The sequence below is a fragment of the Sapajus apella genome, unplaced genomic scaffold, assembly GCF_009761245.1.
Source record: "Sapajus apella isolate SASKATOON/1434 unplaced genomic scaffold, GSC_monkey_1.0 scaffold87, whole genome shotgun sequence".
Taxonomy (NCBI): Eukaryota; Metazoa; Chordata; class Mammalia; order Primates; family Cebidae; genus Sapajus; species Sapajus apella.
In genome coordinates, this window is record NW_022437027.1 from 3,500,102 (window position 1) to 3,516,269 (window position 16,168).

The 16,168-nt window shown below is 39.3% G+C and overlaps 1 protein-coding gene across 14 annotated transcripts in view; it reads left to right on the top strand.

Moving 5' to 3' along the window:
• COL25A1 (collagen type XXV alpha 1 chain) overlaps positions 1–16,168 on the top strand; it is a 527,190-nt gene that overhangs the window by 279,652 nt on the left and 231,370 nt on the right. For all 14 annotated transcript variants that reach the window (XM_032254797.1, XM_032254795.1, XM_032254796.1 and 11 more), the window contains exon 4: positions 169–176. In XM_032254797.1, the coding sequence (XP_032110688.1) occupies positions 169–176 (8 nt within the window). The remainder of the gene's footprint in view (positions 1–168; positions 177–16,168) is intronic.

Consider the following 16,168-nt stretch of genomic DNA (forward strand, 5'->3'; position numbering starts at 1 on the left):
GCCTAGAAAAGATTAAGAATCAATGAATTTTTAAAAACTTCCATGTCTGTTATATCATGCTGATGATTATGCTCAAATCTTTTATTTGATTTTAATATTTTGCATATTCACTAACTCATCTCTCCTCCTTCTTCTTTCTCCACCTGCCCCCCAACCCCGCCTGCATAGGTCCTCCTGTAAGTATGTTTGCTGCACTTTGGCTTGTTTGCATTTATCAGGATCACGTATGTTAAAACTTGTTTAAAACATCAAAATGTAGCCTATATGTCTATTAGAAAAATGTTACTGACCTTTTAAGAGTATTCTTAAGTTTGGGAAATTATTTTTTAAGTATACAATTTTGTGATCGTGTGATACATTAGAATGCAATATATATCCATTAAAATTTTTTTTTATTTTCATAGGTTATTAGGGAACAGGTGGTATTTGGTTACATTAGTAAGTTCTTTAGTAGTGGTTTGTGAGATTTGGTGTACCCATCACCTGAGCAGTATACACTTCACCCTGTTTGTAGCCTTTTATCCCTCACTGCTTCCCACCTTTTCCCCTGAGTTCTCAAAGTCCATTGTGTGATTCTTATGCCTTTGGGATCCTCATAGCTTAGCTCCCACTTATGAGTGAGAACATATGATGAAAAACATTTATTTTTGATATGATCACACACCAATTACTCTCATGGGATTTTTGGATAACTTATGAAGCTTCTGATTTTAAATGCTTTTCCTGGAATTCTGAGGTTTCTTTTGTAAGCAAATATCCAAGCTATTTCACAGTTCTTTTTTCATCTGTTTAAACTTGTATCTGAAATATTTGCATTTGCCAGTCTACCAAATGTAGATGGCAACATGATCACGGAAATGATACCCCCAGTGAGCCTGGACCAGTCCTCCCTCCTTAGGCAACACTCCCTTTGAAGTCTGTTGGAGTTTTGCCTGTGTGAAGAGAATGAGATGGAGCCCTTGGAGAGTTTCACTTTCTTTTTTCTTTCCTTGAGTAGGTCATAGCTCCAGCATTCCAGTCTGCTTTGCACTCACAGGAACAGATTATCTTGTCAGCTCTGACTAGATGTGTTTTTGAGTAATATCCTGGATATCTGTGTCTGACCCCAGTGTTTATACTGTGCACTGTGCATTTACAGTAGCGATGATCACTGGCCTTGAGATATTTTCTCATCCCAGATAGCCAGTTTGTTCCAGAGTTCACAGACTCGGCATTGGCAACTTATCTAACAGGCCAGCATGGTCCAGGGAGAGAGGCTTAGCATATACTCGTTTACTTTATTCAGAGGAAGCATTGGCTTCCAAATATCTTTTGCAGTCTTCCTGCCATGTTCAAGGATGGAACATTAATCATGTTAGAAATGACTTTGCTTCTGTAACTGACTTTCAGCTCTTGCTTAATGCTAGGCAGATGGCATGCCCTAGGTCTAGGAGTCTTTACTTTCTGGCTTCATACTTAAGCCTTTTCGTGTTAAGTAAGTAACAAACCGCTGCTACCCAGAGGAAACTCCTGAGGTTACGGCTGGAGTAGAGTGTTCAAGGCTTCTTTCTGTGGAATCCACATTAGCTATGCCAAGAGGTAGTGAAATCTCATTTCTGCCTTAGGAATTCTTCAGGGTTCTAGTACTGCCTCTTTGGTTCCTGGAAAACTCAGGCAACCATATAGCTCTCGCTTTCTTGAGGCCTTCTGTTAGTCTAAATTCTCTACCAAAAGATGTCAATTGTTCCTCCTTTTCTTATTATATATAAGTAAGAGAGAATTAGTATTAAGCCCCTAGTGTAAGGCAAGGAATATTCTAGGTACTTTACATGTATAATTTCATTTTGTTCTCACACCAACCCTCTGATGTTACCATTCCCATTGTTCAGTGAGGAAACTGAGGCTCATAGAGGTTAATTACCAAACGATGCACAGCTAGAGGATTTGCAAAGTTAAAATTCAGTTAGATATGTCTGATTTTAAATCGACTTAGTTTACCACTTTATTTCATTCCTTATGAATTATAGTTGTGCTATAACATGGGTCATTGTTACCTGGGTTTGGCAGGCCATGGGTCAAATCATATTCCTTACTTAAAACAATCACATATACTGGCTGGGCGCGGTGGTGGCTCACATCTTTAATCTCAGCACTTCAGGAGGCCGAGGCAGGTGGCTCACTTGACATCAGGAGTTCAAGACTAGCCTGGTCAACCTGGTGAAACTTTGTCTCTACTAAAAATACAAAAAAAAAATAAAAATAAAAAATAAAATTAGCTGGGTGTGGTGGCATATGCCTGTAATCCTGGTTACTAGGGAGGCTGAGGCAGGAGAATCACTTGAACCCGGGAGGCAGTGGTTGCAGTGAGCCGAGATTATGCCACTGCACTCCAGCCTGGGAGACAGAATGAGACGTTGCCTCAAAAAAACCAAAAGCCAAAAAACAATCACATATAATAAAATTATGGCCCAAAATGCAAAATGGCTAATATATAAAACAAGTATTGATACTGTCCCACCTTTAGTACATTTGAAAGAAGTTATGTTTGGCAAATAGCATCAAACCCAAGAAATAAAGTATAATCATGAGTTTTCATACTGACTAGAAGATAATTCAAGTTACTTATATTCGACATGAAAATCCATTGATTGATTGTACAAAAGAGAAAAAAACATTGATTGTGCTATCTTTACTAATACAGCAAGGACCTACCATAGTACTTAAGACCCAATGTCAGGGACTTCCCTGTGGATAAAATATATGATGAAATCCTCTTGAGCTTCCAATTTTTAAATCTCCATGATACTTTTTAATATCTAAAAAGTATCTGCCCTCCATCAAATTTTGCTTTAGAGTAGGTGGCTTTATAACAAATTTCTGGTACATTTTTTATATCTGAGTAAATATTAATGAACAATGGAATTATTACAATTAGATAAATTTACCAGCAATATGTTTATTGAGAGGCAATACCCAGTAACTGACAATTTTAATTTCTAGGGACTATTCTTATTTTTACATCACCTTAATTTTAGGCACAGTTAACCCTTGAACAATGTGAGGGTGGGGGCACCACCCCTCTGCTCAGTGAGAAACCCACAGATAACTTTTGACTCCCAAAAAACTTTATTACCAATAACCTATGTTGACAGAAAACCTTACCGATAACATAAATGGTTAATTAATACACATTCTGTATGTTGTATGCATTACATACTGTATTCTTACAATAAGCTAGAGAAAAGATGTTATTTAGAAAATCACAATAAAGAGAAAATACATTTATTATTCATTAAGTAGAAGTGGATCATCCCAAGTCTTCATCCTCACCGTGTTCACATTGAATAGTCTGAGGAGGAGAATGATGAAAAGGGGCTGGTGTTGTTATAGGCAGAGGAGAAAGAGAACTGGCATACAAGTGGACCAATGCGGTTCAAGCCCTTGCTGTTTAAGGTTAACTGCATATTTTTTCCTTTCACTTCTTTTGCCTGAGCTAAAATCTGTCAGTTTCTGTAATTTTATTTTTAGAGAAATGTATTATCCTACTTTGTGTCTTTTAAAACGTTATTCAACTACCTCCACAAGTAAGCTATCGAGGCATATATTGTCATGTTAATCACAGTGGCCTTGCCTCCATTCTGTACTCTAAATTTAAAGCACAAATTGGTCTGAGAAGTCAGTCTTGCTTCTGGTGAGCAGTCCTTGGCACAGAACCTATATCAAGTAAATTCCCCAAACTTCCTTCTGGCCCTCAGTTCCCATGATAGTGTGGCTTCATGTGTTGAGACAGATTAGAAAATGTAACCTGGTGTCCTGATGTGTATTTTTCTGTCATTCACTTTCACTTCATTGTGAAGTGTGCTCCAATAGAGCAAAAGACATTTGAGCACTCATTAAAACAAACTAGCTAATAAGAAACTAGATGGCCCAGGGGATAATGGCAGATCTCATTGTAAGATTAAAAGAAACAAAAAAAAAGTATTAATGATACAATTTAATTTAGCAACTGTATGTTTACAGCTTTACTTAGAATATTTTGGAAAACTTGGATATATTTCACTAGAATTGTATGTGCATATATAATTGTGTTTTTCTTTTGTCAGTTTTTGTATTCTTACATATTGAGATCATTTATAATTTAAACTTGAAATACAACTTGAATTAGATCCCATATATTGATTTACTCTCTAGGAAGCTTTCAGCTTATTAGTCAGCCTTATCTACACACACACACACACACACACATATGCATGCACGCACACACACACACATACACACATATATAAATATAACTAGCAGAGAAGTCTCTGCTAAAAATGGCTGCAGCAGACCAATTTTGTGATAATGTATGAATTTGTTTTTAAGTGAACATCAGATACTTTTTTCTATTTTCTTTCTCATAAAGATAACACATACAGGAATACTGTTCTAATGGACTCTATGCACACGCTTGGAGCATCTAGCTCAGATATCACAACTGTATTTGCTAGAATGATTTGTCAGTCCATTGTGTTACGTGATTGTCAAATTGTACCTTCTAGTTTGGATAACTTAAAAATAAGTTTATACTTTAATAGGAAGCAGAGAGTTTGATCAAAATTTACAAAATGACTGCAGGGTTTTGAAATGGAGCAAATTTTACACATAGTTTTGATCTTTTTCAGAGTCAATAGTGGGTGCAGTCTCTCTGTCTCTTTGTCCCAAAAAGAAATGTCAGTCTAATATTCACAGGTCACAGAATCAAGCAAGTCCTGTTGCTGTAGCCAGAAAAGAGCCAGGAGACCTTTTTTTAACTGGCTGTTTTATTTGTATCAGTCTATCAAGCCCTATAATTATGCTTGACTGACAGACATATGATGTTATTGTTGGTCGTGTAGAACCCTCTGAGGTGTGAAATACGACGCTGTTGTACAGCCTGCTCTGTCCTGTCCACCTTTAACAATTGTCAACTTGGTTTGAAACCTAAAATCTTGTTGACAGATGAATGAAGCAGACTTGGCCAAGTTAAGCTTGCAATGCAATTTCTGCCAATGTGGTAGATGAATTAGGAAAATAAATCTCAGTAGAATGTTTAGATGAAAACCTCTGATACCTTTACTTCATACTGAAAAAAATGATATGATTTTTAAGTCAAATTATGTCCTTTCCTGATATACTAATAACTACAATTTATAGCAGCCACCTACCGTGTGTCACTTTACATACCAGTTCTCAGACTACCCCGTGACCTACAGAGTTATTATACCTATTTCACAGAGGAGAAAGCTGAGGATTGGACCAGTCAAATAATTTCCTCAAGGATGCACATCTAGCAGGAGACAGAACTGGAATATGAACTCAGGTCTGCCCCTCTTCAAAGTCCCCTTTATTTCTATAAGATGTTTTTCAGGCAAGTAAGGTTTAAATGATACCACTTTCTTTATAAGCATCTTTGTTGTATCTTATCCTATCCTCATCAGGTATGGTTCATATTAAGCTTGTAGTTATTTGTAGATCTTACATCTTGTGTGTGCCCTTTTAAATTCCCCTTTAAAATGAACTCGTAAATCGTCTAATTATCATCTAACAGAAGCAAATCGTTTGGAGGTATGAGTTTTGCCTCTTGAGTTAAGAAAACTAGGTATAAAGTTTTCTTGAGAGGGACGATCCAAGATGGCCGTTTAGGAACAGCTCAGGATTGCAGCTCCCAGTGAAAGCGCAGAGGGTGAGTGGATGCCGCGTTTTTATTGCCCACAGACTAGGAAATTCCTGGGTGGAGGAGCTCCACGGTCGCCAGTTCGGCTGTGCCAGCCGGCACCGCTGCTTTGCCCCGCGCGGCTGCTTTGTCGGCGCCCCGGAGCCGCGGTTCTCCGTACAAAATACACCAGTCCAGGTGCCGTTTTGGCTGGCGATTGGAGCCACGGGAAGTCACCCATTCGCCGGTTCAAAAAGGGGACTGAGCAGAGAAACGGGACAGTGGATTCCAGGGCCAAAAAAAAAAAAAAAAGCGCCACAAATCTCAGTGCCTCTGTTTAAGCCAGCGCAGTGACTGGCCGCAGGGGAAAACAAACAGACCCCGGCGCCTCTTCAACAGGTGACTGGAACACCAACTTAAAAAAGGCTCTGAGGCAGGGAGCCAGGCGATCAGGCTCGGCTGGCCCCACCCCCACAAAAGAACAGCAACCAGAAACTCTGGATTGAGAGTTTCACAGCAAGCGCAGCTGAACCCAGGACGGTCCAGCTCTGTGGGGGAGGGGCGTCCGCCATTACCGAGGCAGCCCGCCGTTGCCAAGGCAACCCGCCATTGCTGAGGCAGCCCACCGTTGCCAAGGCAACCTGCCACAGCAGAGAGACTCCGCCTCAATAGAGGCGGGCCACCACCGCCAAAGCAGTTCTAACTACACCCATATAAACAGGACTGCAGGGAAGTTCACTCGGCAGCGGGGCAGAGCCCACAGCAGCTCAGCAAAGCTGCTATAGGTCAACAGTGACTAGGCTGCCTCCTTGCTGGGCAGGTCTGAAGGAAAAAAAAAAAAAGAAGGCGGCAGCATAACGGAAACTCATAAATAAAGCCCTAAATCCCTGGGACAGAGCACCTGGGAACAAAAAGCAGTTTATGAGTTCTGCTGCAGCAGACCTAAAAGTACCTGCCCAGCAGCTCTGAATGAACAACAACAGAGCTCACAGCTCACCATTTGAGCTCCTATAAAGAAGAGACCATCTCCTCAAGCAACTCCCTGACCCCTATATATCCAAAAAGACACCTCATAAAAGAGAGATCAGATTGACACTAGGCGGGTATCCGTCTGGGACAAAGATAGCAGAAGAAGAAAACTGGAAACAACCATTACTGTTCAGCAGCTGCTGCAGGTGAATCCCAGGCAAGCAGAGCCTGGAGTGAACCTCAGCAGTCCTACAGCAGAGGGGCCAGACTGTCAGAAGGAAAACCAAGAAACAGAAATAACCTCATCATCAACAAACAGAACGTCAATCTGAAAGATTTGAGACCCAATCTGAAAGCCAGCAACTACAAAGTCGACAGGTGGATAAATCCTTAAAGATGGGAAGAAACCAGTGCAAAAAGGATGAAAACACCCAAAACCAGAACACCTCTCCTCCTATAAGGGATCACAACTCCTCACCAGCAAGGGAACAAGGTTGGATGGAGAACGAGTGTGATGAAATGACAGAATCAGACTTCAGAAGGTGGGTAGTAAGAAACTTCTGTGAACTTAAAGAACATGTTCTAACCAAATGCAAAGAAACTAAGAACCTTGAAAAAAGATTTGACGAAATGCTAACGAGAATGGACAAAATAGAAAGGAATATAAGTGAATTGATGGAGCTGAAAAACGCAACACGAGAACTTCGCGAAGCATGCACAAGTATCAACAGCCGAATTGACCAAGCAGAAGAAAGAATATCAGAGATCGAAGATCAACTCAATGAAATAAAACGGGAAGGCAAGATGGAGAAAAAAGGGTAAAAAGAAATGAACAAAGTCTCCAAGAAATGTGGGACTATGTGAAAAGACCTAATCTACATTTGATAGGCGTACCCGACTGCGACAAAGAGAATGAATCCAAGCTGGAAAATACTCTTCAGGATATTATCCAGGAAAACTTCCCCAACCTAGCAAGGCAGGCAAACATTCAAGTCCAGGAAATACAGAGAACACCACAAAGATATTCGTCAAGAAGAGCAACCCCAAGGCACATAATCGTCAGACTCACCAGGGTCGAAATGAAGGAGAAAATACTAAGGGCAGCCAGAGAGAAAGGTCGGGTTACCCATAAAGGGAAGCCCATCAGACTCACAGCAGATCTCTCAGCAGAAACCCTACAAGCCAGAAGAGAGTGGGGGCCAATATTCAACATCCTTAAAGAAAAGAACTTTCAACCCAGAATCTCCTATCCAGCCAAACTAAGCTTCAGAAGTGAAGGAAAAATAAAATCCTTTGGGAACATGCAAGTACTCAGAGACTTCGTCACCACCAGGCCAGCTCTACAAGAGCTCCTGAAAGAGGCTCTACACATATAAAGGAACAACAAGTACCAGCTCAACTAAAGGGCAAAACAGCCAGCTAGCACCAAAATGGCAGTATCAAATTCGCACATAACAATATTAACCCTAAATGTAAATGGACTAAATGCCCCAATCAAAAGACACAGACTGGCAAATTGGATAAAAAGACAAAACCCATCAGTGTGCTGTATCCAAGAAACCCATCTCACATGCAAGAATACACAAAGGCTCAAAATAAAGGGATGGAGGAAGATTTACCAAGCAAATGGAGAGCAAAAAAAAGCAGGAGTTGCAATTCTCATCTCTGATCAATTAGACTTTAAAGCAACAAAGATCATAAGAGACAAAGAGGGACATTACATAATCGTAAAAGGATCAATGCAACAAGAAGAACTAACGATCCTAAATATATACGCACCCAATACAGGAGCACCCAGATACATAAGGCAAGTTCTTAATGACTTACAAAGAGACTTAGACTCCCACACAATAATAGTGGGAGACTTTAACACCCCATTGTCAACATTAGACAGATCAACCAGACAGAAAATTAACAAGGATATCCAGGACTTGAACTCAGACCTGGACCAAGCAAATCTAATAGACATTTACAGAACTCTCCACCCCAAATCCACAGAATATACATTCTTCTCAGCACCACATCACACCTACTCTAAAATTGACCACATAATTGGGAGTAAATCACTCCTCAGCAAATGCAAAAGAACGGAAATCGTAACAAACAGTCTCTCAGACCACAGTGCAATCAAGTTAGAACTCAGAATTCAAAAACTAACCCAGAACCGCACAGCTTCATGGAAACTGAACAACTTGCTCTTGAATGTTGACTGGATAAACAATGAAATGAAGACAGAAATAAAGATGTTCTTCGAAACCAACGAGAATGAAAAGACAACATACCAGAATCTCTGGGACATATTTAAAGCAGTCTCTAGAGGAAAATATATAGCAATAAGTGCCCACATGAGAAGCAAGGAGAGATCAAAAATTGATACCCTATTGTCAAAACTGAAAGAGCTGGAGGAGCAAGATCAAAAAACGACAAAGTCTAGCAGAAGACAAGAAATAGCTAAGATCAGAGCAGAACTGAAGGAGATAGAGACACAAAAAAACCCTTCAAAAAATCAATAAATCCAGGAGCTGGTTTTTTGAAAAGATCAACAAAATAGACCACTAGCCAGATTAATAAAAAAGAAAAGAGAGAGTAACCAAATTGATGCAATAAAAAACGATAAAGGGGATATCACCACAGATTCCACAGAAATTCAAACCATCATCAGAGATTATTACAAACAACTTTATGCACACAAACTAATAAACCTGGAAGAAATGGATAAACTCCTGGACACTTGCCTCCTGCCAAGCCTAAACCAGGAAGAAGCCGAAACCCTGAACAGACCCATAACAAGGTCTGAAGTGGAGGCAGCAATTAAGAGCTTACCACCCAAAAAAAGCCCAGGTCCAGATGGGTTCACAGCTGAATTCTACCAGACATACAAAGAGGAGCTGGTACCATTTCTTCTGAAACTATTCCAAACAATACAAAAAGAGGGAATTCTTCCCAAATCATTTTATGACACCAACATCATCCTGATTCCAAAACCCAGCAGAGACTCAAGAAGAAAAGAAAACTTCAGGCCAATATCCATGATGAACATAGATGCAAAAATCTTCAATAAAATACTGACAAGCCGATTGCAACAGCACATCAAAAAGCTTATCCACCATGATCAAGTAGGCTTCATCCCGGGGATGCAAGGCTGGTTCAACATACGCAAGTCTATAAACGTAATTCACCACATAAGCAGAACCAAAGACAAAAACCACGTGATTATCTCAATTGATGCAGAGAAGGCCGTTGACAAAATTCAACAGCCCTTTATGCTAAAAACCCTCAATAAGCTAGGTATCGATGGAACGTATCTCAAAATAATAAAAGCTATTTATGACAAACCAACAGCCAATATCATACTGAATGGTCAAAAACTGGAAGCATTCCCCTTGAAATGTGGCACCAGACAAGGATGCCCTCTCTCACCACTACTATTCAATATAGTATTAGAAGTTCTAGCCAGAGCAATCAGGCAAGAAAAAGAAATAAAGGGCATTCAAATAGGAAAGGAGGAAGTCAAATTGTCTCTATTTGCAGACGACATGATTGTATATCTAGAAGACCCCAACGTCTCAGCCCCAAACCTCCTGAAACTGATAAGCAAGTTCAGCAAAGTCTCAGGATACAAAATCAATGTGCAAAAATCCCAAGCATTCCTATACACCAATAACAGACTTAAAGAGAGCCAAATCAAGAACAAACTTCCATTCACAATTGCCACAAAGAGAATAAAATACCTAGGAATACAACTAACAAGGAATGTAAAGGACCTCTTCAAGGAGAACTACAAGCCACTGCTCAACGAAATAAGAGAGGACACAAACAGATGGAGAAACATTCCATGTTCATGGTTAGGAAGAATCAATATCGTGAAAACGGCCATACTGCCCAAAGTAATTTACAGATTTAATGCTATCCCCATCAAGCTACCAATGACCTTCTTCGCAGAACTGGAAAAAACCACCTTAAACTTCATATGGAACCAAAAGAGAGCCCGCATAGCCAAGTCAATTCTAAGCAAAAAGAACATAGCGGGGGGTATCACACTACCAGACTTCAAACTATACTACAAGGCTACAGTAATCAAAACAGCATGGTACTGGTACCAAAACAGAGATATAGACCAATGGAACAGAACAGAGGTCTCGGAGGCAACACAACATATCTACAACCATCTGATCTTTGACAAACCAGTCAAAAACAAGCAATGGGGAAAGGATTCCCTGTTCAATAAATGGTGTTGGGAAAGCTGGCTAGCCATGTGCAGAAAGCAGAAACTGGACCCCTTCCTGACACCTTACACTGAAATTAACTCCAGATGGATTAAAGACTTAAACATAAGACCTAACACCATAAAAACTCTAAAAGAAAATCTAGGCAAAACCATTCAGGACGTAGGTGTAGGCAAGGACTTCATGACCAAAACACCAAAAGCATTGACAACAAAAGCCAAAATAGACAAATGGGACCTAATCAAACTCCACAGCTTCTGCACAGCAAAAGAAACAGTCATTAGTGTGAATCGGCAACCAACAGATTGGGAAAAAATTTTTGCAGTTTACCCATCTGACAAAGGGCTGATATCCAGAATTTACAAAGAACTAAAACAGATTTACAAGAAAAAAACTAACAAGCCCATTCAAAAGTGGGCAAAGGATATGAACAGACACTTTACAAAAGAAGACATACATGAGGTCAACAAACATATGAAAAAATGCTCATCATCACTGGTCATCAGAGAATTGCAAATCAAAACTACTTTGAGATATCATCTCACGCCAGTTAGAATGGCGATCATTAAAAAATCTGGAGACAACAGATGCTGGAGAGGATGTGGAGAAATAGGAACACTTTTGCACTGTTGGTGGGAGTGTTAATTAGTTCAACCATTGTGGAAGACAGTGTGGCGATTCCTCAAGGACCTAGAAATAGAAATTCCATTAGACCCAGCAATCCCATTACTGGGTATATATCCAAAGGATTACAAATCGTTCTACTATAAGGACACGTGCACACGAATGTTCATTGCAGCACTGTTTACAATAGCAAAGACCTGGAACCAACCCAAATGCCCATCGATGATAGACTGGATAGGGAAAATGTGGCACATATACACCATGGAATACTATGCAGCTATCAAAAACGATGAGTTTGGGTCCTTTGTAGGGACGTGGATGAACCTGGAAACCATCATTCTCAGCAAACTGACAGAAGAGCAGAAGATCAAACACCGCATGTTCTCACTCATAGGCGGGTGTTGAACAATGAGAACGCATGGATACAGGGAAGGGAGCACTACACACTGGGGTCAGTTGGGGGGAAATAGGGGAGGGACGGTGGGGGGTGGGGAGCTGGGGAGAGATAGCAAGGGGAGAAATGCCAGATGTAGGTGATGGGGAGGAAGGGAGCAAATCACACTGCCACGTGTGTTCCTATGCAACAATTTTGCATGTTCTTCACATGTACCCCAAAATCTAAAATGCAATAAAATAAATAAATGGGAAAAAAAATTTTCTTGAAGTTTTTCAGCAGATATTCCTTTAATTACTCCTTTGTTGTATTCCTACTCAATGATTATAACATTTAAAAATTTCTATTTGGACTCAAAGAGTGTGCTTTTAAATGTGTAGTAACTGTTATTTATTTCTATAATATCACGTTATTATGATTATTGATGGAGGGAGCAAACCATTTATCTTGTAGGAGGCAGTATGGGTGTAGAATACCAGCACAGCTAGATCAGTTCAGTCATTGGAACAGTCACCATATCAAACCAAAGAAACAGAAGCCCAGAGAATTCATTTGCACTGAAAGACTGGGGATAGAGTTATCATAGAATGACCTCAGGCTGTCACAGATAGGTTGTTCATTTTGAGACCCTGCACACAGATTTGTCTTCTAGAACAGAAAGCAGAAAAAAAAAAGACTGTAACTATGAATACATACATAGAATAGATTCTCTAATGTCTCTTCATGTCTTCTGTGTTGAGTGGTTTGGGCTGCCATGTTTGTGGAGGGTGCTGCATTCAGTGGCAATCTGTTTAAATGCTTCCTCTGCTATTGTTTTTGTAGATGTAGTATCAGGTTAAGTAGAATTTTGGAATTCTGGAAGTGGCAACAATAAGGGGCAAAGACTGTGCAAACTGAGCTTAAATGAGCCTGTTAAAGTAAAAAAGAAATTGAAAATTTTAAAATTTTAAAAAGGAACAAGGAAGAGGAAATAGACATATAAAAATATTGACAATGTTTTTTGCAACATTATTTTTTTCTTATGGTCTATTTCTGGATACCATCTGTTTTAGAATAACTTTAGCTGTTTTAACAGACGGACCTTAAGATGTTAGTGGCTTACCACAGTAAAAATTTGTTTCTTATACATAGTGACAGTCAAGGCTTCTTGCAGGAACCCAGGCTGATGGAGACTATGCCATCTTTAACATGTTCGTTCCAAGGCTATCCTGGGCATGGACATATAGCCATAGATAAGGAAAGAGGGGAGGGTCAGATGGGAGGATTTTTTTGACCATTACTGGAAGTTCAGGGTTTTATGATTTACATCACTTCTGACCACATTCCTTTGGCAAGAGTTAATTCATATGTTCATACCTAACTGCAAGAGAGGAAGAGAAATGTAGCTGTGGGCTCAGAAGGAAAGGTAAACAAGTTCGGTGAATAGCCAATCTCCACTGCCCTACTGGAAATAATTCCTGAAGAAATAGAAAGAACCAGAAATCATCAGAGAAATGTACATTGGTATATCACTTGGGAATAATGTGACCTCAGTCTTATAACATTTTAGAGAAGAACATTCGTTAAAAATATTATCACTAGAAACCTTGAAAAGAAAAAAAAATAGAGCCTTAATTAAAAAAAAAAATGACATAAAGGGTAGTCTGTAAAAAGAGAAGGTCTTAATACCAGGTCATGAGACCCAGGCCTTTCAGATTACTTCATAATCTCATTGATAATGAGGACTTTTTATCTTTCAGCATTTCCCAAATCTTTAAGCACCAATATTCATTGTTACGGCCTTCTCTTTCCTTGTACTGTTTCTCTTGCCATAGAGTGGCTTAAATCTATAACAGTATTGGGTTCAGGGTAACTTCCTCAATTAGGGACAATTTTGGTTATCTACCTGGTTTCATATTCCCAGTTGTTTCAGGATGAAGTTTAATTTTTCGCAGTGTTTCTGTGAAAAAAAGAGATGAACACTTTTAGAGTTAGTTTCATGAGGTTTGAAGAGTAAGCCACTGCTATTCTTGTGGTAGGAAACAGGATAAAATTTTAAAAGTGAGTTTAAGACTGAATCCTTTCTCTCCCCAGGATACTTGATAGGCAAAATTAAATTTGCTTCTTTTCAAATTAAAAAATAAATACCAAAATAGATGGTACAAGGCAGTCAAAACTTTTTAAAAGAAAATTTAAAAGGAATGCCTCAGTTTTAAAGTCTTTGCTGTTAGTTGATGATTGGACACCTGTGTACTGTTCCAACATCCAATCTACCAACAAATAGGGTGTCATGTCACTGCTTCCTGTTTTACTTTCTTATGACCAAATACTTAGTCATGCTGCTGAATTCCTAGGGCTATCTGCATATGCAGACCTGTAAATATCTTATGGGACAAATTATGGAAGTAACTGTATGACTCTTGCAGATTTGTGAAGCAATAACTAGCCATATTCAAGAAAGCCACTTGAAAATAAAGTGCTGTTACAAAGCAGCTTAGACACATTTTGAATGGTAATATTTTGAAAAAGATAAAATGAGTGATTTGAACGATTATTGTTTCCTCATAAATGACTAAACATTTAATAATCGTTGGCAGCCTGTGATCAGAGAAGGCCTCAGTGTTCCCATTCTTCCAAGCTAGCTACTTAAAATGCTGTGGTTCCTCTTATACAAAGGGTGGCTTCTGTGTAATTCTAATTGTGTGGACACCATGAAGCTGGCCTACATTTGGCCTAAGTTAACTAAGTGCTGTGTTTGGTCTGAACTGGGTCATGGACTATAATGTGGCGAGAATCCCCTTCTTTAGTTATTAAATAAGTTTTTGTTTCTGCTTTGGTGGAATTAAAAAGACATCAAGATGTGGAATCTAAAGAGTTCCGGGTTACTTACATGTTCTTATGTCTTTAAAAATTATTATTAAAATATAATAAAAATTATTATATTTATTATGCTTTTTGAAATTTGCATAGGGTTAAATGAAATAAAACATGTTTCATTTGGGAAGATTATCTGCAAAAGGACAAGGAGGACAAATGGGAATAAAATGGGAATAAAAGATACTTGCTGATATCTTTGGCCTCAGAGATATACATGCAAACACACACGCATATCTCTAGTTCTTATTTCTGCATAATTTTGAAAGAAGGTATTTCTGTATGGTTAAGGAAAGAATAAAGGACGGAATATAGAATTCAGAGCAGGAGAGACATTAAAGAATTTTTAGTAATTAGTTCATACAGTTATTTAAAAGATAATGCCCATTCACACACTGATTCATTCATCAAACTAATACTGAGTATCTAATATGTACCACACCCTCAGCTATATGATGAGGATAAATGGCAAATAAGACATGGCTTTTGTTTTCAAGGACCTTATCGTCTAGAGAGAAACAAAACAAAGCAAAAACATAGCAATCATGTGAGAGAAGTATGCTCAGGATATGGCCAGGTGCAGCGGGAGAACAGTAGAGAATATAGGCCAGATTTAGATGTGGAGGGGATCAGGAATGCCTCTGGATCTGAGATCAGTCAAGGACTTGTCAGGGTGAAAAATTGAAGTAGTGTGTATTTTCTAAGCAGTTAGCATTTTCAATGCCTTTGGAACCCAAGAAAAAACTGGCATTTTGGAAAGTGGTGTATGAAATAAAGCTGAAATGTAAATTTCCAGAAGGAGATTAGGAAGTAACTAGTAAAAACAGAGATGGGAGCAAGATTAGGCTATGGAGAACTTTGCGTGCCATTCCAAGTGGTTCCTTAAAAGTGTGCAGTCTTAGAAGGGCTAAAGGGGCAGGGCGACATGGTCAGAGGAACATTTGGGAAGATTATCTGCAAAAGGACAAGGAGGACAAATGGGAAGAGAGAGATGATTAGGTTATTGTTGCAACTAATCAGAAGGGACATAAAATGATCTGGAAAGAATGGTAGCTGGGGAGATGCAGAGACTGGGGCAGATTTCGGTGGCATTAATGAGGTAGGAATGACAGATGTGTGACAATGTAGGAATAAAAAGGAGTTAGAAGTGGAGATGGCTCTCAGGCCTCATTCTGGCAAATCATAGTGAGGACACTGGGCTGGAGAAGATGGAAGAGCAGACTTGGGTAGGAGATGATACTGAGGGCTTCATCTGAGAAACTATATCAAGGAAGAACTATAAGCATGCTGGAATAGACATGAGCAGTCACCCAGAGGAAGAAGGGAAGGATCAGTCTCCAGTGGGGAGAGAGGGGGACACTGCAGGAGCAGCAACGCAAAAAAAAGAAGGCTTTTATGGGAAGCCAAGATTTCTGTTTTGAACATTTGAGCTTGAGTCATTGGTAAGAC